Source organism: Rhinatrema bivittatum, chromosome 7 (genome assembly GCF_901001135.1).
Source record: "Rhinatrema bivittatum chromosome 7, aRhiBiv1.1, whole genome shotgun sequence".
NCBI lineage: Eukaryota > Metazoa > Chordata > Amphibia > Gymnophiona > Rhinatrematidae > Rhinatrema > Rhinatrema bivittatum.
In genome coordinates, this window is record NC_042621.1 from 1,803,860 (window position 1) to 1,827,604 (window position 23,745).

The 23,745-nt window shown below is 46.7% G+C and overlaps 1 protein-coding gene across 1 annotated transcript in view; it reads left to right on the top strand.

Annotated features, from left to right (window-relative positions):
* FBXO31 (F-box protein 31) overlaps nt 1-23,745 on the top strand; it is an 81,263-nt gene that overhangs the window by 13,651 nt on the left and 43,867 nt on the right. The window contains 2 exon segments of the mRNA XM_029608040.1: nt 11,072-11,143; nt 20,366-20,452. Of these exon segments, the coding sequence (XP_029463900.1) occupies nt 11,072-11,143; nt 20,366-20,452 (159 nt within the window).

Sequence of the window (23,745 nt, forward strand, 5' to 3'; positions counted from 1 at the left end):
ACGTCTCGGTCATCTTCCCAATCTTCTTCGGCAGGGTCCAGTATTTTTCGATCGGGCGGATCGTTTTTGTCTGGCGGCTTGGCTTTTGAGAGGAAGCGGTTGAAGAAGAGAGGTTATTCGGACGCGGTAGTGTCTACTCTCCTCCGGGCGCGTCGGTCTTCCACTACGCTCGCCTACACGAGGGTTTGGAAGGTTTTCCATGATTGGTGTGACACGGCAGGGACTTCGGCCGGACGTTCGTCAGTGGCGGATATCCTTATGTTCTTACAGGATGGCTTAAAGAAGGGGTTGGCATATAATTCACTCCGAGTTCAGGTGGCGGCTTTGGGCTGCCTGAGGGGTAAGGTCGAAGGCTCTTCCCTTGCGAGTCATCCAGACGTGGCTCGGTTTTTGCGAGGGGTTAGAAACTTGCGTCCTCCCGTCAGGCTTCCCTGTCCGTCTTGGAACTTGAACTTGGTTCTCCGTGGATTGTGTGCGGCTCCGTTTGAACCTCTTAAGGCGGCTTCTTTGAAGGATCTCACGCTCAAGACTGTTTTCCTTGTCGCCATTTCCTCGGCTCGTCGGGTGTCGGAGCTTCAGGCTCTCTCTTGCAGGGAACCGTTTTTGCGCATTTCGGCGTCCGGAGTTTCCCTCCGAACTGTTCCTTCCTTTCTACCTAAGGTGGTCTCCCCGTTTCATGTCAACCAAACGGTGGAATTACCTTCCTTTTCGGACGAGGAGCTACAGTCGGTTCAGGGCCGGGACTTGAGGCGTTTGGATGTCCGTCGGATTATCTTACGCTATTTGGAGGTTACGAATGACTTTAGAAAGTCGGATCACCTTTTCGTCTTGTGGAATGGACCCAGGAAGGGTCTTCAAGCGTCCAAAGCTACGATTGCACGCTGGTTAAAAGGTGCTATTGCGGCCACGTATGTTGGCTGCGGTAAGCCTGTTCCCCCTGGGCTTAAGGCTCATTCTCTGCGTTCTCAAGCGACTTCATGGGCAGAGAATCACTTGGTTTCTTGCCAAGAGATATGCAGGGCGGCCACATGGAAATCATGGCATACTTTTTCCAGGCATTATCGCCTGGATGTCCGGGGACCTCCTGCAGAGTCCTTTGGGAGCAGTGTGATTCGAGCGGGACTCTCAGGGTCCCACCCCAGTTAAGGCGGCTTGGGTACATCCCAGCTGTCTGGACTGATCCTGGTACGTACTGGGAAAGGAAAATTAGGTTCTTACCTTTGCTAATTTTCATTCCAGTAGTACCATGGATCAGTCCAGACGCCCGCCCACAGAGTTCTAGGTTTCCGCTCGTATTCTCTGCAATTTTGTTTTTCCGTTTCAGTGGTTTTATGACGGTTTCCGCACGATTGTGGTTTCTGTGACAGTTATACCAGTGTATCGTGTGTGGTTGTACATTTTTACTGTTCTATTTGTTGTGTCAGGTTGTTTTATCTGTTTTTTCAAGGATGTTTCTCCGTGATCTGGTCACTTGTTTAAAAAAAAAAAAAAAAAAACTCAAGGGGGATTCTTGAGGGCGGTGTTGAACTTGCTTACGTCAATTACTTCTGCTTTGATATCACATATACTGAAGGATCGCAGGGGGCACACCAGTGTATATAGGGGGTGCTTTCAGTTTTCTCTCTGACTCCATCTGCTGGAGGGGAGGCATAACCCAGCTGTCTGGACTGATCCATGGTACTACTGGAATGAAAATTAGCAAAGGTAAGAACCTAATTTTCCTTTATGTATTATAGTTTCCTGAATATAGGTTAAATCAGGTTATGTTAGTGCATTAGGTAAACCTTATCGTAAATGGATTGAGCTTCTAAGTTGTCTTTTGGTTTATCAGTTGTTTTACTCATGCCTGGAATCACAGTTTCGGCTTTCCTGTAACGTTAATGAGCGTGTGAGAGGTTTCACACTGCCTCCCAGGGTTCGTCCACTGGTGCGAATAGCCATGACGGACAGTGCAACTATTCGTTCAGAGCACTCTTTAATCGCAGCATCTGAAATCATGTGCTGCCTTATTTCACTGAAATCTCGGATTTAAGTTCCCTGCGATGGGGGCAATTGCACAAGTTGCATTGCTTAGCTAGAATGCCACTCTGTGACTTCACAACAGTACTTCTGAAGTGCTGTGTGTGCCGCTCACCGTTTCCAGGAAGGGAGGAGAAAGGAACTCGGCATTGCATGTGGGTTAATGCTATTAATGGTTCACTCGGGTTCTGTCATTAACGGTAACCAGTGCATGAAGTAGCGAGGGATATTCATGGCTGTAAGCCCGACATAGGCAGGGCAGCCAACCCCCAGAAGCCATTGAAATTTTCCTGTACGGTGAAGTTGTTTTTATGGTATTGTATGTCTGTCCTTGGCTAAGATGCTGAACCTCAAGGAACTGAGGCATTAACTGATTTGTATCTGTGAGCTTCTGTAATATTACGAAACTGTGTTACATTTTTAACTCGGCAAGATTGCTGTGTGTTCGTTCATGAAAAATACTCTTATGTGTAGTGTGGCCTTGTATGAGATGAGACAGTGCTCGTGGTTATTGCTAGTTGGGAAAGCCAAGTGTCCCCCTTCTTTCAGCATTGGCCAAGCTAATCTTTTATAGTCCTCAATGAGAGAGAATAATGGCATTTTCATTCTCTTAGGTATGATTCTCCCTGTATTGCTGAATGCTGGGAATCAGAAGGGGACTCCTCGCTCCACAAGTATAGAACTGGTTCCTCAGATATTGCAGAATATCATTAAACTGATACCTGGGAAATGAGTGGTTCTAGCTCTAAACTGCCTGACAGTCTTTAATTACTTATCCTCTAGCTAGACCAGTCCTTCCAAATGGGATTTTCCTCACTCAGCTATTGAAGACACATGGCGCATATTTGAAGCGTTCTGCCACAACTGTGGGACATCCCTGTAGAAAGCCAGGGTGGAATGCATCTTGGGGTTCATCCAGTGAGGACTGGACAAGGGTCTGTCTCTCAGCTCCCTGAGTGTACAGCTTACAGCCATCTCAGCTTTCAGGAGCCCGGTCAAGGAGTGCCATGTTACAACGCACCGGGATGTGGTGCACTACCTCAAAGGGGGTAAAGTGTGGGCCAAAAATGTATGGAGGCACAGGGAAAAGTGCCTTTGGGTGAATTTACGCCTGCAGGGGAGTGGGGGATCACAGGCATGGGTGCATGAGCTGGTGGAGGCTGCCATCCGGGGGAGGGGATATAGCTGATCCTTCCCTGGTGGGAGATGATATCACCCCTCTTCTGCCTCTGCCTACTCCTGTATCCACAGGAGTGGGTTCAGAAATGGCTTTGCCTGCCTCCCTGCTGCTGGGCATGGACCTTTCAGCCCTTTCATGACTAGAATATTTTTTAAGGGACTTCAGTCCTTTTTCTAGAGACAGGAGGAGTTATGCTCTGGTTATCATGGGCAGTCTTGCTCCAAATCACCCTCCCTGCATAGTGGAAACCATTCCACCCATATGATCTAAGAAGCAGAAGGGACAGAAGGGGGACAGGGGGAAGAACATGAAATAGTCAGAGGTCTGTCAGAGAACTCGTGGGAGGAATCTGGTTCCTCTGTGGCAGATGCTGTAGACGCGTCGTTAGAGGATGGTGAAATCCCCTCAAATGGACTACACTACAGCTCTTTCATTGGGAAGAGTTGTCTGGGCTGATATCATAGTTGCTAAAAGTTCTGGGATGTGATGGAGCAACTGGATATGACTAGGATGCAAAAGAAAGATTCTATTATAGAAACATATAGAAACATAGAAATGACGGCAGAAAAAGACCAATCAGCCCATCCAGTCTGCCCAGAAAGCTCCCGCACTTATTTTCCCATACTTAGCTGTTTCACTGACCACCAAGTTCAGGGCCCTTGTTGGTAACTGTTTGATTCAAATTTCCTGCCAGCCCCTGCCATTGATGCAGAGAGTAAAGTCGGAGTTGCATCAAAGGTGAGCATAAGGCTTAATGGTTAAGGGTAGTAACCACCGCATCAAGCAAGTTACCCCAATGCTTGTTTACCCAGACTGCACATCCTCTTTTCCACACTGTAAATCCTCTTTTCCACATTTCTCCCTGTCGTTGAAGCAGAGAGCAATGCTGTGTATACATTCAAAGTGAAGTATCAGGTTTAATTGGTTTAGGGTAGTAACCGCCGCAATAAGCAAGCTACCCCCACACTTATTTGTTTACCCAGACTGTGTAGTTCAGTTCTTACTGGTTGTTGTCTGAATGCATATCCTCTTTTTTTCCACATTTCCCCTTGCCATTGAAGCAGAGAGCAATGTAGTTGCATTACCCGTGTGAAGGCTTATTGAGTAATGGTAGTAATCACCAGGTAGTAGCCTCCATTCCAGCAAGCCACCCCCGTGGCTCTTCTCTTCATTCCCATCCTCTAGCCTTTATGGATCCACAGTGTTTATCCCATGCCCCTTTGAAATCCTTCACAGTTTTAGCCTTCACTTCCTCCGGAAGGACATTCCAGGCATCCACCACCCTCTCCGTGAAGAAATACTTCCTGACATTGGTTCTGAGTCTTCCTCCCTGCAGTTTAAAATTGTGACCCCTAGTTCTACTGATTTTTTTCCAACGGAAAAGGTTTGTTGTTGACCATGGATCATTAAAACCTTTCAAGTATCTGAAAGTCTGTATCATATCACCCCCTGCTCCTCCTCTTCTCCAGGGTATACATATTTAGGTTCTTCAATCTTTCCTCATAAGTCATTTTATGAAGACCATCCACCTTTTTGGTCGCCCTTCTCTGGATTGCCTCCATCCTGTCTCTGTCCCTTTGGAGATACGGTCTCCAGAACTGAACACAGTACTCCAGGTGAGGCCTCACCATGATTTTTCCTGGCACTGAAGTCAGGCTCCAAAATGTTTTACATTGGCTACAGGGATGTTTGATATGTTGGCCAATGTTGCCCTCTAGTGGTGAGAGGAGGTTGCTTTAGATGATAGGACGGCTTCCAGGCTTGGCACTGTTGGTTGCTCCAGATTGGCCACAAAAGCCATGGTACATGGATCTTCAGCATCTCCTGGTGGACAGGCCACTGAAGCTGCTGATATGCAGGGATTTGCTGCAGCAGGGTCCAGTCTTCTATGAAAATCTGGGCTAGTTTTGTCTTACCGTTTGGCCCTTGAGAGGGCTCGACTCTTGAAGCATGGCTATTCATTGGCCATGATAAGCATGTTGTTGAGAGCACATACATTTTCTACTCTGTTGGCCTACATTCGGGTCTGGTGAATTTTTGAGAATTGGTGCCAGGATCGATCCTGTCTCCCCTCGAAAGCATCAATTCCCTTAATCTTGGAATTTCTTCAGGAAGGTCTTGAGTATGCTAAAGATGCAAGTGGTGCTGTTGGCATGTTATCAGGATCTTGTGCAGGAGAAATCTTTCTTCTCATCCAGATGTTTCTAGATTTTTGAGAGGAGTGAAGCATATCTGGCCGCTGTTACGTATACCGGTGCCCGTTTGGGATTTAAATCTGGTGCTGTCCTTCTTGTCGGATCCCACCTTTCACCCACATCGGTACCTTTCCTTATGTTTGCTGACTATGAAGACAGTGTTCCTGGTTACTCTTTGCTCATTGAGGCAGGTTTGGGAACTGCAGGCTCTGTCTTGAGAATCGCTGCTCTACAACAAGTGTGTTGCGTCTCCTGGTGTCCCACTGCTCCACTGTACTTTCCTTCTCCCTTTTTCCAGCCCCCGCAGGCCAATTGTAAGCCTCCTGTCTTCCTACCCCCACTGCCCAATGGGAAACCTCCTTCATTCTGCCTGCTCCGCACAGGCCAATCGGAAGCCTCCTCCCTTCTACCTACCAGTGGGAGTAGGAAGAAGGGAGGAAGCCTATGATTGACCGGTGAGGCAGGCATCGCATAACCCGTGGGTGGGGTGGGAGGAATAGCAGTGTTGAACTCCGAAGCAAGAACTCCATGGGAGCTCATCCCCTTGGCGGCAAAGAGGAAAACCCGACCCCGATTGAGGCCGCCACGGGACCCTATCCCTGTGGCAGCCGCAAAAAAGAAGGCCTACTGGAGTAAAGCCACAGAGGAACTGGAGCCCATCCCTGCAGTGATGGAAGAAAAGGTTTTTGGTGAGAGTTTGTGTGTCTCTGTGTGAATGGGTGCCTGGGTGAGCCCTTGTGTGTGTGGGTGTGAATGGGTGAGAGCTTGTGGGGGTGAATGGGTGCCTAAGTGAGAGCTTGTGTGTGTGGGTGTGAATGGATGCATGGGTGAGAGCTGGTGTGAATGGGTGCTTGGGTGAGAGCTTGTGGGTGTGAATGGAAGCCTAGGAGAGAGCTTGTGTGTATGGGTGTGAATGGAAGCCTGGGTGAGAGCTTGTGTGTGTGGGTGTGAATGAATGCATGGGTGAGAGCTTGTGTCTGTGGGTGTGAATGGATGCATGGGTGAGAGCTTGTGTCTGTGGGTGTTAATGGAAGCCTGGGTAAGAGCTTGTGTGTCTGAGGGTATGAATTGGTGCCTGGGTGAGAGCTGGTGTGAATGGGTGCGAGAGCATTTGTGTGTGATTGAGAGCTTGTATATAAGAGACCATGAGTGTGATTGAGAGAGAAACTGGTCAGGGTGGTGATGTGTTTCTGTGTGAGAGAGAGAGAGAGACTGGTCACGAAGATGACTGGTGTGAGAGAGACCGAGACTGGTCGTGGGGTCTAATTGGGGGGGGGGGGTGACTGGTTGTGGGCGCTAAGGAAGAGGACTGTGAGGACAGAGCTTCAGCAGCCCTTGCCGCTTCTGGTGAGTGCTATTGGCCTGGAAGGGAAAGGAGTAGGAGAGTTGCTGGAGAGGGTAAGTAAAGGTGGCTTTTTAAATTTATTTTTCTTGATTGACTGCCATTTTAATTATTGGGTATTATGCAATGTCTGCTGTTTTGAAATTTATTGATATTTGGACATGTTTTAATAAATGTTATGAGTTTTTAATTGTTGGATATTATTCTGTTCAGCAGCTGTTTTGTAACATTTTTAGTATAGCTTTACAGTTATTTCTGTGTGGGGCTCTATAGCAGCTTGGCTTATTCTGTTTTCCCAATAGGAAATGTATTAGTGTTTAGGGCCTGGTTTAATAGTTGTATTTCTTAGGTAGGGTTGTTACTGTTTGAGTGTATTCCATAATACAGGTGTTAGTTTGTGTGCATTATTGCAGATCCTGGGACTATGTTAGATGCTATATTTCTCTTTCCATTTCTCCAGGTTCGCACTGCATGCAGAGTGGCTTTTTTGGTTTTCCATTCCAGTTTCTGTCTCCATATTTATAATTTGTGGGTTTTCTGTACTTGATGAAGGTCAGTTCTGGGTGTGTGACAGAGGTGAGGTATTTTACTAGCATGTAGGCATTTGTATCAATCTTATTTGTTGTGTTTTCTCAATAGGATATGCATTAGTGGTAAATTACTGTCTTTTCATAAGGAGGGGTATTGTGCCTGGTAGTAAAGGGAGTTTGTTTTGCTTTTACTGGGATGTCATCAGAACCAGAATATCTTTTTTGTATGGTGAGTTGTACAGGGTAATGCCCTAGATCTGCTCTGTACTCATTGCTGGGGGTTGAGGGGATTCCTGTGGATGCAGAGTGCATGTTTATATTTAGCGCCGTGATGGTCACATGTTCAGTGTGTCACGCATGTGAGAACCATCTGGCAGGTGTGTCCCGGCCCAAAAAAAGGTCAAGAACCACTGTTGTAGAGAGCCCTTATTGGTAATTATCTCGGATAGGATTCCAATTGAGATGTTACCTTCCTTCTTGTTGAAGGTGGTTTCGAATTTTCACTTCAATCCGTCCATTTCGTTATCGTGTCCTTCGGATGTATGGTAGCATCTGTTGCAGTATCTTAAGGCTACCAATGATTTTCACAAAACAGATTGTATTTTTCTCCTTCATGATGTGGTGACAGTGGCCTATGTGGATGCAGAGAAGCCTTTGCCTAAGCAAGTTAAGGCGCATTCTCCCCGAGCACAGGCGGTATCCCGGGCAGAATTGAGGTTGAATTTTCTGGCAGAGATCTGCCTAGCGACGACATGGTCTTCTTTACACAGTTTTGCCAGGCATTATCATTTAGATGTTGCAATGAGAGGACACACGTCTTTTGCAAGGGCGGTACTGATGGGAGCGCAGGCAGCTTCCCATCCTTCTGGGGAGTAGCTTTGGTGCATCCCACTTGTGTGGACTGGCCGACCTGAATAAAGAGGAAGATGAAATTACGTCTTACCTGATAATTTCCTTTCCTCTAGGACAGGCAGGCCATTCCCCAATCCTGCCCTGAGCTGCTGCAGTTTGGCCTTTCTGGTTTTGTTTGGTCCTTGTCAGGAGTATGTTCGAAGGCAGAGCAAGGACTACTGAGACAGGAACAATGACAATTTCTAGGTCGGTGTGGGACCTGGTAAGTATATACCTTTACAAGGTAGGTTTTCTTATTGTCTCCTTGCTGTTTTCTTCCTACTAATACTGCCGGTCCTTCAGGAAGATAAATAAATAAAGTTTCTGCCTAATATAGGGCCCATAAAGCATCCTATGAACATTTTTTCCTAGGCCATATGCCCATAAGGTTAAAATAGCCCTCTATACTTTAGATTTTTTAGATTCCAAAAGAGTTGTGACCTTTCATCTGGAGCAGACTCAGTCCTTTTTGAAAAGCCAGCTGAATTTTAGTTTATTTGACCCTGATGAAATCGGCAGTGTGGCAATCAAGGCACATCTCCTTTCGTTATGCCAGGGCAAGATTGACCTTGGAGGGCACGTTAAAGTCCAACATTATGCCAGAACAAGATTGACCTTGGAGGACATGTTAAAGTCCAACATTATGTCAGGGCAAGATTGACCTTGGAGGGCACGTTAAAGTCCAACATTATGCCAGAACAAGATTGACCTTGGAGGACATGTTAAAGTCCAACATTATGCCAGGGCAAGATTGACCTTGGAGGGCATGTTAAAGTCCAACATTATGTCAGGACAAGATTGACCTTGGAGGACATGTTAAAGTCCAACATTATGCCAGGGCAAGATTGACCTTGGAGGGCACGTTAAAGTCCAACATTATGCCAGAACAAGATTGACCTTGGAGGGCACGTTAAAGTCCTACATTATGTCGGGGTAAGATTGACCTTGGAGGACATGTTAAAGTCCTACATTATGTCAGGACAAGATTGACCTTGGAGGGCATGTTAAAGTCCAACATTATACCAGGGCAAGATTGACCTTGGAGGACATGTTAAAGTCCAACATTATACCAGGACAAGATTGACCTTGGAGGGCATGTTAAAGTCCAACATTATGTCAGGACAAGATTGACCTTGGAGGACATGTTAAAGTCCAGCATTATGCCAGGACAAGATTGACCTTGGAGGACATGTTAAAGTCCAACATTATGTCAGGACAAGATTGACCTTGGAGGACATGTTAAAGTCCAACATTATGTCAGGACAAGATTGACCTTGGAGGGCATGTTAAAGTCCAGCATTATGTCAGGACAAGATTGACCTTGGAGGGCACGTTAAAGTCCAACATTATACCAGGACAAGATTGACCTTGGAGGACATGTTAAAGTCCAACATTATGTCAGGACAAGATTGACCTTGGAGGGCACGTTAAAGTCCAACATTATGTCAGGACAAGATTGACCTTGGAGGGCACGTTAAAGTCCAACATTATGTCAGGACAAGATTGAGCTTGGAGGACATGTTAAAGTCCAACATTATGTCAGGACAAGATTGAGCTTGGAGGACATGTTAAAGTCCAACATTATGTCAGGACAAGATTGACCTTGGAGGGCACGTTAAAGTCCAACATTATACCAGGACAAGATTGACCTTGGAGGGCATGTTAAAGTCCAACATTATACCAGGGCAAGATTGACCTTGGAGGACATGTTAAAGTCCAACATTATACCAGGACAAGATTGACCTTGGAGGACACGTTAAAGTCCAACATTATGCCAGGACAAGATTGACCTTGGAGGGCACGTTAAAGTCCAACATTATGTCAGGACAAGATTGACCTTGGAGGGCATGTTAAAGTCCAACATTATGTCAGGGTAAGATTGACCTTGGAGGGCATGTTAAAGTCCAACATTATGCCAGGACAAGATTGACCTTGGAGGGCATGTTAAAGTCCAACATTATGTCAGGGTAAGATTGACCTTGGAGGGCATGTTAAAGTCCTACATTATGTCAGGACAAGATTGACCTTGGAGGGCACGTTAAAGTCCAACATTATGTCAGGACAAGATTGACCTTGGAGGACATGTTAAAGTCCAACATTATGTCAGGACAAGATTGACCTTGGAGGACATGTTAAAGTCCAACATTATGCCAGGACAAGATTGACCTTGGAGGACACGTTAAAGTCCAGCATTAGTTGCCCAGCTAAGGTCCAGCTGCCTTGAGGTGTGAGCTGAAGCTGCAGCGACACCTTCGTGTCACACGTCTGTCTGGACAAGCCTCCTGTCATGATGTTAGATGTCATTTGGAGGGGCGGAGCCTGGCTCCCTCTCTCCTAGAGCCCATTCTTAGGATGTAAGCTTATCTTCCCCAGGTTTCTGCCTGTTGATGAATGCTGTCAGGCTTTCCCCCTTATCTAGGGAATCGGTTTCTGATTGCTGAACCTGCTTGTATTCCTAAGAAGCAGAGTGTTCTGTGCGGACAGACAAAACCCTCTCTCGTCCCCTCAGGTGGCGGTCTCCCCCTGCTGTAAATGCCACTAAAATGGAAAGTGAAAGGAGCGGCAGGCTTGCTGCATGGAAAGCATGTTTTAATAAGAATTTTACTTTTCACCAGAAAGCTGGTTCTGTCTGGTGCCCTGCCCAGTCATGTGCATGACAAATGGCAGGCTTTCTGAAGAGAATATCTCTTGCAGGTAAGTAACTGCTTTCTGCTTTGTACCAGGATGGTGCTGGTGGTTGGGGGAAGAGGACAGTAAATCTTATGAAACTTGTGCCCGTTCACCAAACTCTTCTAGCCTAGCAGATTCCCTGCCCGGGTCTGCAGAGAAATGTGGCCTATGCCTGAAACGCCTCCTGTGTGGCAGCTCTGCAGTTGCTTTCTTTAATTTTGAATTTGCATTTCTGTCATTACAGAGTACGGTGTCTGTGAGAACTTGCGGAAACTGGAGATCACCGGCGTGTCCTGTCGAGATGTCTATGTAAAACGTGAGTAACTAGAACTAGCATACTCCAGTCTCCTTCATCTTTGGTTCTGAAATTAATTAGCTGGAGTTTGTGGCAGCTTTCAGATTCTCTCCCCCACTTCCTCCCGCCCTAGGAAGATGTTAACTAATGACCACCAGATAAGACAGTGGTGCCTGTTACTGAGAGCAAGACGTGCCCTGCTGTTGGCAGCATTTGGTTATTGTGGGGAATGGGTTTACTTCTCGGATATCTATCAACTGATGATTGCTTGTCCAGAGCAAAAATGTGCAATTTAGCTGAGTGCAGTGCCTCTTCCAACCCTCCCAGGTCTCTCTGGAATAATTAGAGGGTACGGGAGGATGCTGTGATTCCATTTTAGCTGTAAATCACATGCTTCAAGACGAATTCAATCCTGAAAAACACAGTAATCTGTCATGACCAGGGCTTCCTTATTGAAGGATGACCTTCATGGGCTGGCTGACCCTCAAAGTCAGTGGCAGTAGTGGTTGTGGTAAGTGCAATCCTAAAGCCACAGCGCCTTCTGTACCTGCCACAATTCACGTTTACCTTCTGAAGAGCAGCATTTGCTGCAGTAAAGGAGAATGGAGGGGTTGCTGTTGTGAACACCTAAAGGAGGTACTTAACTGAGGCCTGAGAGCATGACCGCTGCATGCTCAATTTTCTTCTTCCTTGTCGTGCTTTTGAAGTGGCAGTTAGTGGAAAGTCAGGGTGGGAGGCCCAGGTGAGAAGAAAGAGAGGGACCAAGGACTTCCTGGCCATTTTCTTAACACCCAGTTCAAATTTGAACTGTTTATTATTATTATTATTTTTAATCATGACCACTCTAGAAAATGCAGTCTTCAGCAATTCTATCAAAAATCACTAAAGGAATTAGACTTGAGAGTTACCTGGGTATAAATGTTTGACCTGCTTCTTACTGGTCAGATTTATTCTTTACTTACTCAGTGGCTGCAGAGTGGATGTGGATTAGGAAGTTCAGAGAGCTCTTCCTGAGCTGACCAGAGCAGACTGTGACGGTCCTGTTTGGTGATGCCACTCCTGAGGGAAATAAATGTGTTCAGTGGCCCAAAACTTGTTAGGAGCTGTACTGATATTGGGAAAACTGGATTCCTTGCAACTCGTGATAACCTTTCACTGAACCAACATAAGAATTGTCTTTATGCTGATCCAATAAAGGTACAAAATGCAGGGCAGTATCAGTATCGTAACATAGTAGATACAGGTCAAATCTAAGATTCAGTATGCAGTCAAATATAAATATGCAGGGATGTTCAGAAGTGATCCGGGAGAAAGAGAGGGAATTATGGATATAACAACCCTATCCAAAATGTCTTTATAATTTACATTTCTTAATTGCTTAAATCTCACAGCAAATTACAATCCGAAATCAATCAAAACACATTAAAACAAATACAGATATCCAGCAATTACGGGCCGATACAGTATGGAGGCGCTAAAAAAGCATCTCCGTTTTCGGTGCCTGCTCTTTCAATGTGCGCACAGCCCCCCTCTCCTGAGCACGCGATACAGAATGCAAATGAGGGGTCGTGCTAAAAGGAGACGCTAAGGACAATTGCGCGCCCCTATTGCCTCCTTGGCCCAGGAGAGAGGTGGCTGTCAGCAGGTTAGGAAAACGGAGGCTCAATTTTACAAGCCTCCGTTTCCCTAACCTTGCACAGACACGGGTTAGGAAAACGGACGCTGGTAAAATTGAGCGTCTGTTTTCCTAACCTGACCTACTGACACGCTTTATTTTTTGTTTTTTTTAACCTTTGGTTCTTCCAACTTAATATCGCCACGATATTAAGTCTGAGGAGGTACAGAAGAAAAGTATTTTCTGCTTTTCTGTATACTTTTTCAGGCTGCTCAGTTAATTTCTGAGCGTAAAATGTGCGGATCGGGTGCACCTTTTTTTTTTTTTTTTTTACTCTATCTGGGGCGAATGTCTAATAGCCTTATCAACCTGCATTAGTTTCAGCAGGGTGTAGACGCGGGTTATGGACACGCTAAACCCCTTATTTCCCAGCGTGTAGACAGATGGACTCAGGACCAGTAGGTTTATGCTCCTCGCCAGCAGATGGAGACGGAGCAAGCTGACGTCACAGTACACATAACCCCACAGTGTCCCCAGCCTGCCAGTATTCTCCGTCTCCAGCAGATGCTGGACATACATCTACCTCTGGGGGATTTCTTTGAGTTTTTTGAAAGGAGAAATTTGAAAATCTGTATTCAGGAAAAGAAAGCCCCGCTCTCCTGTGGTGATACGTAAAGGTCCCTCCCCCAGTTGAGAATTCCTGAGGCGATTTCCGTGGTCCCTCAGAGGTGGGCCTTGGTCTGATAGCTGGGTTTTCTGGCGTGGACTTAGTTTAGCTGAAAGGCAGCGGGTGCAGGAGGCCAAGCGCAGCGGTGACGGCAGATGCCCTCTCCGTAGCAGCTGGAGACTGTCTCTGCACTCATTCGGTAAGCGCTGAGCTCAGGTAAGGTTTCGAAGAAAAGAAAGTTTTACCTGAATCAGAGAGAGAGGGCTTTCAGGACGCCCTCCGGTCTCTGTTCTCTGTGCCGTGCCGACGTTCGTTCCTGCCGCCGTTGGGGTTGGGGAACTGGGCAGCCTGGTGGGCTAGGCCCCGCACTTAGGCTTTTTTTCTTGCACGCTGCAATGGCCGTTTTTTGCGTCCTCTTGTGCCTGTTCTGCTGCCCTCCATAGGACGTTGGTGTACGCAGTGTGCGGGCTCTGTGCACGCATTGTGCGCTCTTTTTTTTTTTTTTTGTGGCGCGCTTTTTACATGCACAAACTTTTTTATGCGCTTAAATTGGTGCCCAGGTTGTGCGTGCGCCTTGCCGCGCTCTCTTCTAAGCGCTTATTTTTTTGGGCGCATTTCATTTTTGAGTGTGAGCCATTCCGATGCACGTTTACCGCAGCGATGGTGCTGGTAAGCAAGAATCCTGAGCGTCTTCCTATTTGTGTTGCCTGTCATATTAGAGCTTCTCATCCTGACCTGGCTTCTAACTGTCAGCGCTGCTCAGGGAGAGTTGTCTTCCTCGGATTTTGCTAAGCCTGGCTTTTCCCATTCTGATAATGGGTTGGTCATAGCCTTGAGTGGGGGGATGCCAGATCTTGGTTTTCCCTTGATTGGCTACTCCGCTGACGAGGGCAGTTCTGTGGGACCAGCTCCAGTTCCTTCTGGGCTTGGTCCGGACTCGGCTGCTTTTTCTTGGGTGGAATTTCTTTCAAGGCTTACAATCCTTTCTTCAGGCGCAGTTCTCCGCTTCCCCCATTTCTGTCCAGACCAGCTGGTGGCTCCTCCCTCTTCCAGTCTTATATTTACATGCCGGGGCTCGCCTTGGGTCCCTGCGGGTGTTCCCGACAGGAATGGATGGCACTGATGATGAGGTTGATCCGGATTCCCTGGAAGATGGAGAAATTCCTCCAGGGCTGGAACTGTATCGAACCATGTTGTGGTTCTTTCAACGAGATGAACTGCTGGCCCTGATTTCCCAGACCTTGAAACAGCTGGGTATTCCTGGTGCAGATGTTGTGTCTGAGCCGAGGAAGAATCCCATTTTGGTTTCCTTACGTAAAGCCTCTTGGTTTTTTCCCAGTGATGGATGCCATCCAGGAATTGATTGATCTGAAATGGGATGCCCCAGAGGCAAAAATACTTGAATCTGTAGTCTTACATTGACTCTCTGACTATCTATCTGAAAATGCTCTCCTTCATCCATATCAACTTGGATTTCGTAAAGGCCATAGCACAGAGACATTATTACTTTCCTCTTTTGACACATTAATAAGAGGTTTTGATGCCAACCTGATTTTATCCTAGTGCTTCTAGATATCTCAGCTGCCTTTGATACACTAGACCACCAAATCCTTCTTCACCAGTTGCAGTCCATTGGCTTGACAGACACCATTTTAAACTGGTTTCGCTCATACCTATTGAACATAAATACATAAGAAATTGCCATGCTGGGTCAGACCAAGGGTCCATCAAGCCCAGCATCCTGTTTCCAACAGAGGCCAAACCAGGCCACAAGAGCCTGGCAATCACCCAAACACTAATAAGAACCATCCTCATCAGATCCAATATTGGTCCCTATTCATCCGACTGATACATCCCCTCATCTGGTGTTTCTCAAGGCTCATTACTCTCAGCTATTTTATTCAACATCTACCTAATACCACTATGCCATCTCCTCAACATTCAATTTAAGATCTATGCAGGTGACATCCAGTTCTTTGTGCCTTACTCCTAATCCTGATCTACCACACTACCGTATGTCTGCATATTAAAACCATTAATGCAGGGTTATGCCATTACTGCCTCAAACACTTCTAAAACAGAAATCCTTCACCTCTCAACTCTCCCTCATTCCGTCTGTAGCCCCCCCCGTCGCACCTACTTCTAGATGACTTGCCTATTCCAATTGTCTCAAAAGCATGAAACCTTAGGGTAACCTTAGACTCAAGTCTAACCATGTCTTATCACTGTTAGAAATTCTTTTTTCAAACTCCACATGTTACAACGTCTCCATCCCTTATTTGCTAACGAATTTCGAACTGTCCTACAATCTTATTCTTACAGGTTTAGACTATATTGTAATGCCCTCTATCTTGGTCTTCACGACGATGCACCTTGCCCTTTACAACTAATCCAGAATACGGCTGCATGCATTCTAATTGGTATCTCTTGGAAAGATTACATAAATCCAATTCTATACTAGCTACATTGGCTTCCGGTTCAATACAGAATACACTATAAAGTCTTATCTATCATACACAACCTAATTTATAATGATTCCTCTACCTGTCTCTGTTCACTTCTCCGCATCTACCAACCTAGCAGGTACTTACGTTCCCTACATAGAAATCTTCTAGAAATACCATCAGTTCGTTTGGCCAGGCTCGATCTCACCAGAAGGGGCGCCTTCTCAGTTGCCAGCCCCTTGCTCTGGAACTCTATCCTAGATCACTTAAGACAGATAACATCGCACAAGGAATTAAAAAAAAAAACCCTCTAAAGACACATTTGTTCTCAGTGACCTTTAGATCGCTCTCTATTGCTCAGTAGGCATTTCATGACATCTGTCACACTTCTATAATTCTTCTTTGACTTTGCTAGGCCTCGGACCATGATTATGTTCCTTTTTATCCCCTATTTTATTTTCAGCGTTTTATGGTATGTCTTTTTATGATATTTCAATAGATGTAAACTGTTTTGACCATTTGTTTAAAAGCAGTATATAAACCCCTTTTAAATAAATAAAATAAATAAATTACGGTTTGGCCCTTGAGAGGGCTCGCCTGTTAAAGCGTGGTTATTCCTCTGTAGTGATTGCCACTTTACTCCGCGCTCGCACATTCTCCAGTTATTTGGCTGATGTGCGGTTTGGGAGAGTTTTTGAGGCCTGGTATGAGGAGCGGGGAGTTCTTCCTCATTCGGTTAAGATCCCTCTCATTCTGGATTTTTTGCAGGACTGATTGAATAAAGGCTTGGCCCTTAATTCCTTGAAGGTGCAGGTTGCGGCTCTTGCCTGTTTCAGAGGCCTGGTGAATGGTATTGCCTTGGCGTCTCATCCTGATGTGGGCCGTTTCTTGAAGGGAGTGAAGCACCTTAGGCCTCCCTTGAGGTTACTGGTTCCATTGTGGAGTCTTAATTTGGTGCTGGACTTTTTGGCAGGCCCTACATTCCGACCACTGCGTAGCCTTTCCTTACAGTTGTTGACTTTGAAGACTGGGTTCCTAGTGGCTGTATGTTCTGCGTGTCGGATTTCTGAGTTGCAGGCCTTGTCTTGCTGGGAGCCATTCTTTTGGGTGACTCCTGGGGCATTACAGCTGCTAACTGTTCCATCCTTCTTGCCCAAGGTAGTCTCGGACTTTCATTTGAATCAGTCCATCTCTTTGCCATCCCTGGATAAGGTCAGAGATGCGGAGGAGTTTTGCCTTTTGTGTTCCTTGGATGTTGAGCGTCTTGTCGTGTGATATCTGGAGACAGATCGCCTCTTTGTTCTCCATGGCAGGAGTATGCAGGGTGCTCTGGTTTTGCGGACTACCATAGCTCATTGGATTAAGGAGGCGGTCACGGCCGTGTTTGTGAATGCTAGAAAGCTGTTGCCTACTAAGGTTAGGGCTTATTCCACTAGGGCTCTGGCAGTGTCATGGGCGGAGGTTAGTCTGTTGTTTCCCATCGATATTTGCCGAGCTCCAATGTGGTCCTCCTTCACACTTTTTCCCTGTTTTTTCGTCTGGATATGCAGGCTGGGAGGACGCAGCCTTTGTACGTGCAGTTTTGACTGCACCACGGGCAGCCTCCCACCCTGTTTGGGAGAAGCTTTGGTAAGTCTCACTGGTTGAGTCCATCTTCTACACGCTAGGAAATGGAGAAATGACTTACCTGATAATTTTGTTTTCCTTGGTGTTGACAGGTGGACTCAGCTTCCCACTCTCGGCTGCCGAATGTTTGTGTCAATAGTCCTCCTGTGGGGCTTTAGGTCCCAAGGGATTTCTGATAAGTGTTCATCCAGTCCCTAGCTTGGGGTACCTAGAATCTTATGTGAGTTCAGTGTTCATGGTTGGTTGAGTACAGTTCTGGTTATCTGGCAGGCTGGGGTAACTGAAGGGTTATGTATATTGTGACGTCAGCTTGCTCCATCTCCATCTGCTGGCAGGGGAGCATAAACCCACTGGTCCTGAGTCCGTTTTTCTACACTAGCAGGCCGATACAGTACTGTGCGCTCCGCTGGAGCGCACTGTTAACCCGCGATTGGATGCGCGTTTTCAACGTGCTAGCTTTACCCCTTATTCAGTAAAGGCTAATAGCGTGTCGAAAATGCACGTCCAACTCCCCCCCCCCCCCCCCCCCGAACCTAATAGCGCCCGCAACATGCAAATGCATGTTGCGGGCGCTATTAGGTATTCCCGCGCGATTCAGTAAGTAAAATGTGCAGCCAAGCCGCACATTTTACTTTAAGAAATTAGCACCTTCCCAAAGGTAGGCGCTAATTTCTACCGGTGCCGGGGAAGTGCACAGTAAAAACTGCTTTTCTGTGCACCCTCCAACTTAATATCATGGCGATATTAAGTCGGAGGCCCAAAAAGTTTAAAAAAGTAAAAAATAAAAATTTAAAATGGGCCCGCGGCTCACGGGTTGAAAACCGGACGCTCAATTTTGCCGGCGTCCAGTTTCCGAACCCATGGCTGTCAACGGGCTTGAGAACCGATGCTGGCAAAATTGAGCGTCGGCTGTCAAACCCGCTGACAGCCGCCGCTCCTGTCCAAAAAGAGGCGCTAGGGACGCGCTAGTGTCCCTAGCGCCTCTTTTTGCCGCGACCCTAATTTAAATAAATTACTGTATTGCTCGCCCGCTCTCCTGCGATTTTTACTGTATCGGCCTGTAAGGAACACAAAATTATCAGGTAAGTAATTTCTCCACTGGGTTAAACAGTGGGCTCAGCTGGGACGCAGCTCTGGCACTTCCTTCCAGGCTTAAGATGCAGAGCAGCAGGGGTGTTCTGCTTCAGGGAGCCTGCAGGAAAGAGAAGAGGGGGACCTGAGCACACAGAGAAGAGAAGAGCCACTCTGCCCTCTAATCCAGCCCCATCCCTCCTTTTCCTCCTCCTCCCCAGAACAGAAGGGAAAGGGAGCGATACTGAAGCAGACACTGCAGAGCCAAGAACAGACACAAAACAGGTTTGAATTGGCACCAGCTTGAACCTTGTGAGCAGCACTGCCAGTTGTTAGGGATTCAACCCTGGCCTTGATGAATGGCACCACTGCTGACAACTTTCAAACTTGTGACAATTCTCAACCCCTTTTTGTGTCCATTACCGAGGGCTTAGTATCTGGTAGAACAGCGCTCTGCCACCTTTTTTTTCCTGAGACCCAAGAAAGTGGAGCAGAGCTGGCAATGTACGTCCGTTCTGGCCCCCCTGAGGAAACAGAAGAGAGCCAGTAGTTGCATGGATCACCTATGGTCCCCTGAGACAAGGGCAGGCACATGGCTTTGAATGTTTGTCCTGCCCCTTATTAAAACACAATAACGTACTACACCCCACCATAAACCTTCTCCAAACTCCCACACACACTAAATATCACTCTCCTTGCTCTGCCTGCTGTCCAGAATGCCATTCAGCCTAAGCAACCAATACATGCCATCTCTACGCTGACCCCTCTTCAGGGTTCATTTTAGTGGATCTTCATTGCCTCCATTCTTTGCAAATGTATCTCATGCATATTTGTTGTAGCTGGCAGGCTAGGTGTGCCCCGAGGACTGGGTTCAGAACCCCTGTTATTATTGCTTTATGGAGGACTGGTAAATGCTCCTAAAACCATAAATTTAGAAGTGAGACGTAAGCAGAAAATAATCTCAAAGAGGGAGCTCTGTCCTGTCCCCTTCATAACTGTAAAAACCATCTTGGTCCCCCCCCCCAAAATGCTTAAGAATGCTTAACATCAGCCGTGCATTAGAAAACACACAAAGCACAAAAGTTGTAAATGCTTCCTAAATCAGCATAGTCCAGGTCGTCTCCCAGCGAAGCCAGCCCCGACATGTTCTGCGTTTAGACGCAGCTCCAGCTGGGGAGGAAAACCTTTTCTTTTTACGAAAGAGATCCATTACGATCCATTCATCTGCCGGTGATGAGAGGTGTATGCACATATGTTCCAGACAAACGCAACAGGCTGCTGGAATTTTAACTTTAGAACAACCAATCTGAATGGAACTACACCTGACGGAGATTCAGCAACGATGCATCCGCGTTCACCTTATTAAGTGGGGGTCTCACAAAAGCTACAATTCCAAATTAACTAATCCCAGCGAAGGAAAAAGATCTGAAATGTCCCCTTCCATCATCGGGGTGATGTGTGGTGAACACATCCAGTTATATTCCTGCCACCCCATCAATGATGACAGTGGACATTCTTAACAAAAGGGAATATCTCAAAAGGTCAGTGCTGACCCACCAATATGAGCCAGGTCAGTTTAAAATCCGGGAATGAATGGTTAAACAGCTTATCATGCAGGGCCTAATGAAAATACGCAGTCTACAAAGAATCCAGTGACACGTGCCCCAGAAATTAAATAATAAAGCCATGATTTTTTTTTAAGACAGGACATTTAGTAATGGGTATTCGTTCCCGACAAGCATCTTGCCTCTAAGTTGTGTGCATATGACAGGACAGTGATAAAGAGTGACCCATTCACTTACCCTGCTGTGTCTGTCCAGGTATAAATCCACGCGTGAAGTCTGGCCGCTTCATGAAAATCCTTCCCGATTATGAACACATGGAGTACAGAGATGTGTACACCTGCCGTACGTACCTGCTGTGACTTAACTCTTTCTGTGCTGAGCATGCAGAGTGCTGCATGGGGAGTGTGGTTGAGCGGCTGCCGCAGCAGGTCTCATTCTGCTGCCTGCAGGCTTCCCTTTTCGGGGGCTCTGGTGTCTGAGCTTGGGGACAGATTTGAACATTGGTTCTGCCGAGCTGTTGGGCAATCCTTCAGCCCTAGGAGAATTTAATCATCGCGTATCCTACTTTGTCAACACACGTCAAATTGTCCTGCCAATAAAGTTACCTGAAGCTGAGAATGCCATTGTCTGAGTAGTGTCAGGTCTCGTTAAGAAGGCGTTGGTCATTGGTAAAGGAATGTTGCTTTGGGTTTGCTGAGGCTTGAATGCTCGTAGGATGTACCTGACCTCACAAGCAGGGGAATACTCTGGGAATGGGGCACTAATGCATTCACTGCACCCTAACACCTTGGAGCTTACCTCTAAGACATCCTTTAAAATAGCTTGTGTGATGCCTCTTGTACTAACCTGAGTTTTCACACCACTACAATGGATCCTTCCTCAGAAGTGACAGCCTCTCCCTGTTGGGTTTTTAGTTGGTCTCTAAGGGGATGATGCTATAATAAACGCGGAAAGCGGGTGCTGACTTTTCAGCACCCGTTTTCTTAACGTGCGCATGGCGCCCACAAGGGCAGGTGACATGCTATAAACAAATGAGGGGGGTCGCGCTAGCAAGGAGGACCCTACCCTAGCGCCTCCTTGCTAGCGTGTCCCCACGGTTACCGGCGGTCTGCCGGTTATGAAAACAGATGCCGGGTTTATCGGTGTTGGTTTTCATAATGCAGCCGGCTAGTTATGAAAACCGACGCCAAGCATAGCAGCGTCTGTCTTCAAAGAGGTTTGGTTTTTTCTTTAACTTTTAAAGAAGTACAGAAAAGCAGTTTTTTCTGCTTTTCTGTACTTTTTTTCAATGTGCTCAGCTATTAACGCCTGCTCCAGGCAGGCGTAATATTTTTTTGCATTGGAGATGCATGTGATGAGCTCTATAGCATTCACTCAGTGTCGGACGCGCGTTAAATAGTCGCTAATCCTCCTGTTGCTTTAGGGGGGTGGATTAGCGCCTGTGTAACCCGTGTCCGACTGCGGGTTATACACTGCGCTCGGCTGAGTGCACTGTATTGCATCGGCCCCTAACACTCTAGCCAAGAGGAAGCATCTTGGTTTCACGAAAGTGATTCTGTGAAGATTTTTTTGTAAGGTTGTAGAAGTGGGAGGGTGGAGGGGGTCCCATGCGTGTCTACAAAAGACATCTGGAATGTGATCTTGGTGAAGAGGTGCGTTGTGTAGGGTGTGACCGAGCCCTGTGGTTCTGTGCTGGGAGAGGAAGATGTTCTCCAGTTTGGAGAATTTTATTTTAGCAAGAGCATTTTTTTCTCGGACACAGAACAGGTTTCTGGATACCTTGGCTGGTTAATAAGCTGCTTCTGCAATATGTATGACCCCACATCTTCATGGTGTGAACGGTTCTCATCACCCTGTCGTAAAGAAGACCTAGTATGTTTACAAAAAGTATAGAGGAGAGACAAGTTCGAGGACTCTTCAGCTTGGAAAAGAGGTAACTGAGGGGAAATGTAATAGAGATGTATAAACTAGACGGGGAACTTTTATTCACTCTGCTTCATAATACAGCTAGGAGGCATGCGATGACAGCACCTGTGGTGAGGCTCACTGACTGCACACTGAGGGAGGGCAATATGCAAAGCCCTTTTCACAAGTAAAAGCATTTTATCTTGAAAAAATTGCCTAACCTGTCTGCAGCTAAAAGTATGCAGGTGGGTGAATCACAGGAGCCAACACTAAACAGCACAAATTACCCTTCCCTGGTCACAGTGAAAACATTTTATCGGAGGCAATCAGGCACCCACTGAGCTGGCTCGTATGGGTTGCACAACGCGTGTCCTTTTACCTACGGACTGCAGAGGCAGACCTGGGGGGAATTGATCAGGGCGTGTAGTTCTGTGCTGAAAAATTACACCAGGAAAGCAGGCACAGATCCTTACTCAATCATAACAAAACTACTGCTAGAGTCCTGCTCTGATTATTGCTGCAAACTCTGCACTAACCCGCCCAGTTTTGATTCTTTACATCCAAATGTTTATCTTATGTACAGAGACATCTGCGAGACAAGTCTTATTCCTGTCCATGGTACTGAGCATTTCACTGACTCGCTGCAGCGAAAGCTCTGCAGCCTGCACTGCAGTTTGGCTCACCGTGGAGCCTGACTGTGACTCTGGCCAGCCTCACAGTTGACAGTAGGGCGCTCCAGGATGTTTGGCCTTGTGCTTTTCTGTGCCCGTGTGGCCTGGAGGTGCGCATGCACATTATCCTGACCCAGTTCATTACTGATCCTTGGGTTTTGAGGGATAGACTGAGAGCTCTTGGTTTGCTGGTGTGGATGGGGCTGGCCACATGGCTGCTGTTCCTTGGTACCCTCCCTTTCTGGTTTGCATGGAAATGGTGTGCAGTTTGATACTGTGCGGGGCCAGCAGAAGGGGATAGGAAGGGGGTGATCTAGACTCAGCTGTGGTGAGGTGGCAGTCTTTTCAGTGCTGTTCAGGTTGCTGGTCCTAGGAAGTGACAGCTAATACGTGCTCAGCTGATTCTGAAGCACATGTCATCATTGCTCAGCTTTCCCTGCATAGAGCAATGGAAGGGTTTGTAGCTTGGCCCGTATCCATGGCCATGCATCTGCCAACGTTTGGAGGCCAAACTGCTCAGGAAACAAATGTATAATTTTCTGTCATAAGGATATTAATGCGGTCCTGTTATATCTGCATACCCTTACCAAAGTTTATGGAAATGTAAAATTCGAGCTGCATACCAGCAGGGCGAAGGACAGATCAGCATTTTCACAAGTATCTGAATCAAACCAAATGTCAGAGCCACAGCAGGATGTCATACCTGGTTATCATGGTTTAAATCTAGTCCCCTGGAAAGAACACGTCTCTTTCTCCCCAAAAGCCCTTGGGAATCACTGGGAGCCTGTTCTGCGAAGAAACTGTAAAAATGAAAGCAGCACCTCCATCTGGGGCAAGCAGATTCAGGTGTGGATAATGTTTATTTTGGCACTGAGGCCTGCGCGTGCTGCTGACGCATACAGAGAGCCCCTGCAGCAGAGGCAGACAAAGATACTCTGCTCCTGACTGGTATTCTCGTAGCTGCCATTAAGTAACAGGAGCTAACTCGTACGAGCTGGACTGAAGATACAGCAAGTATCATACAAATCGTAGTATTCTCTTTTGCATTAAAGTTTTTTC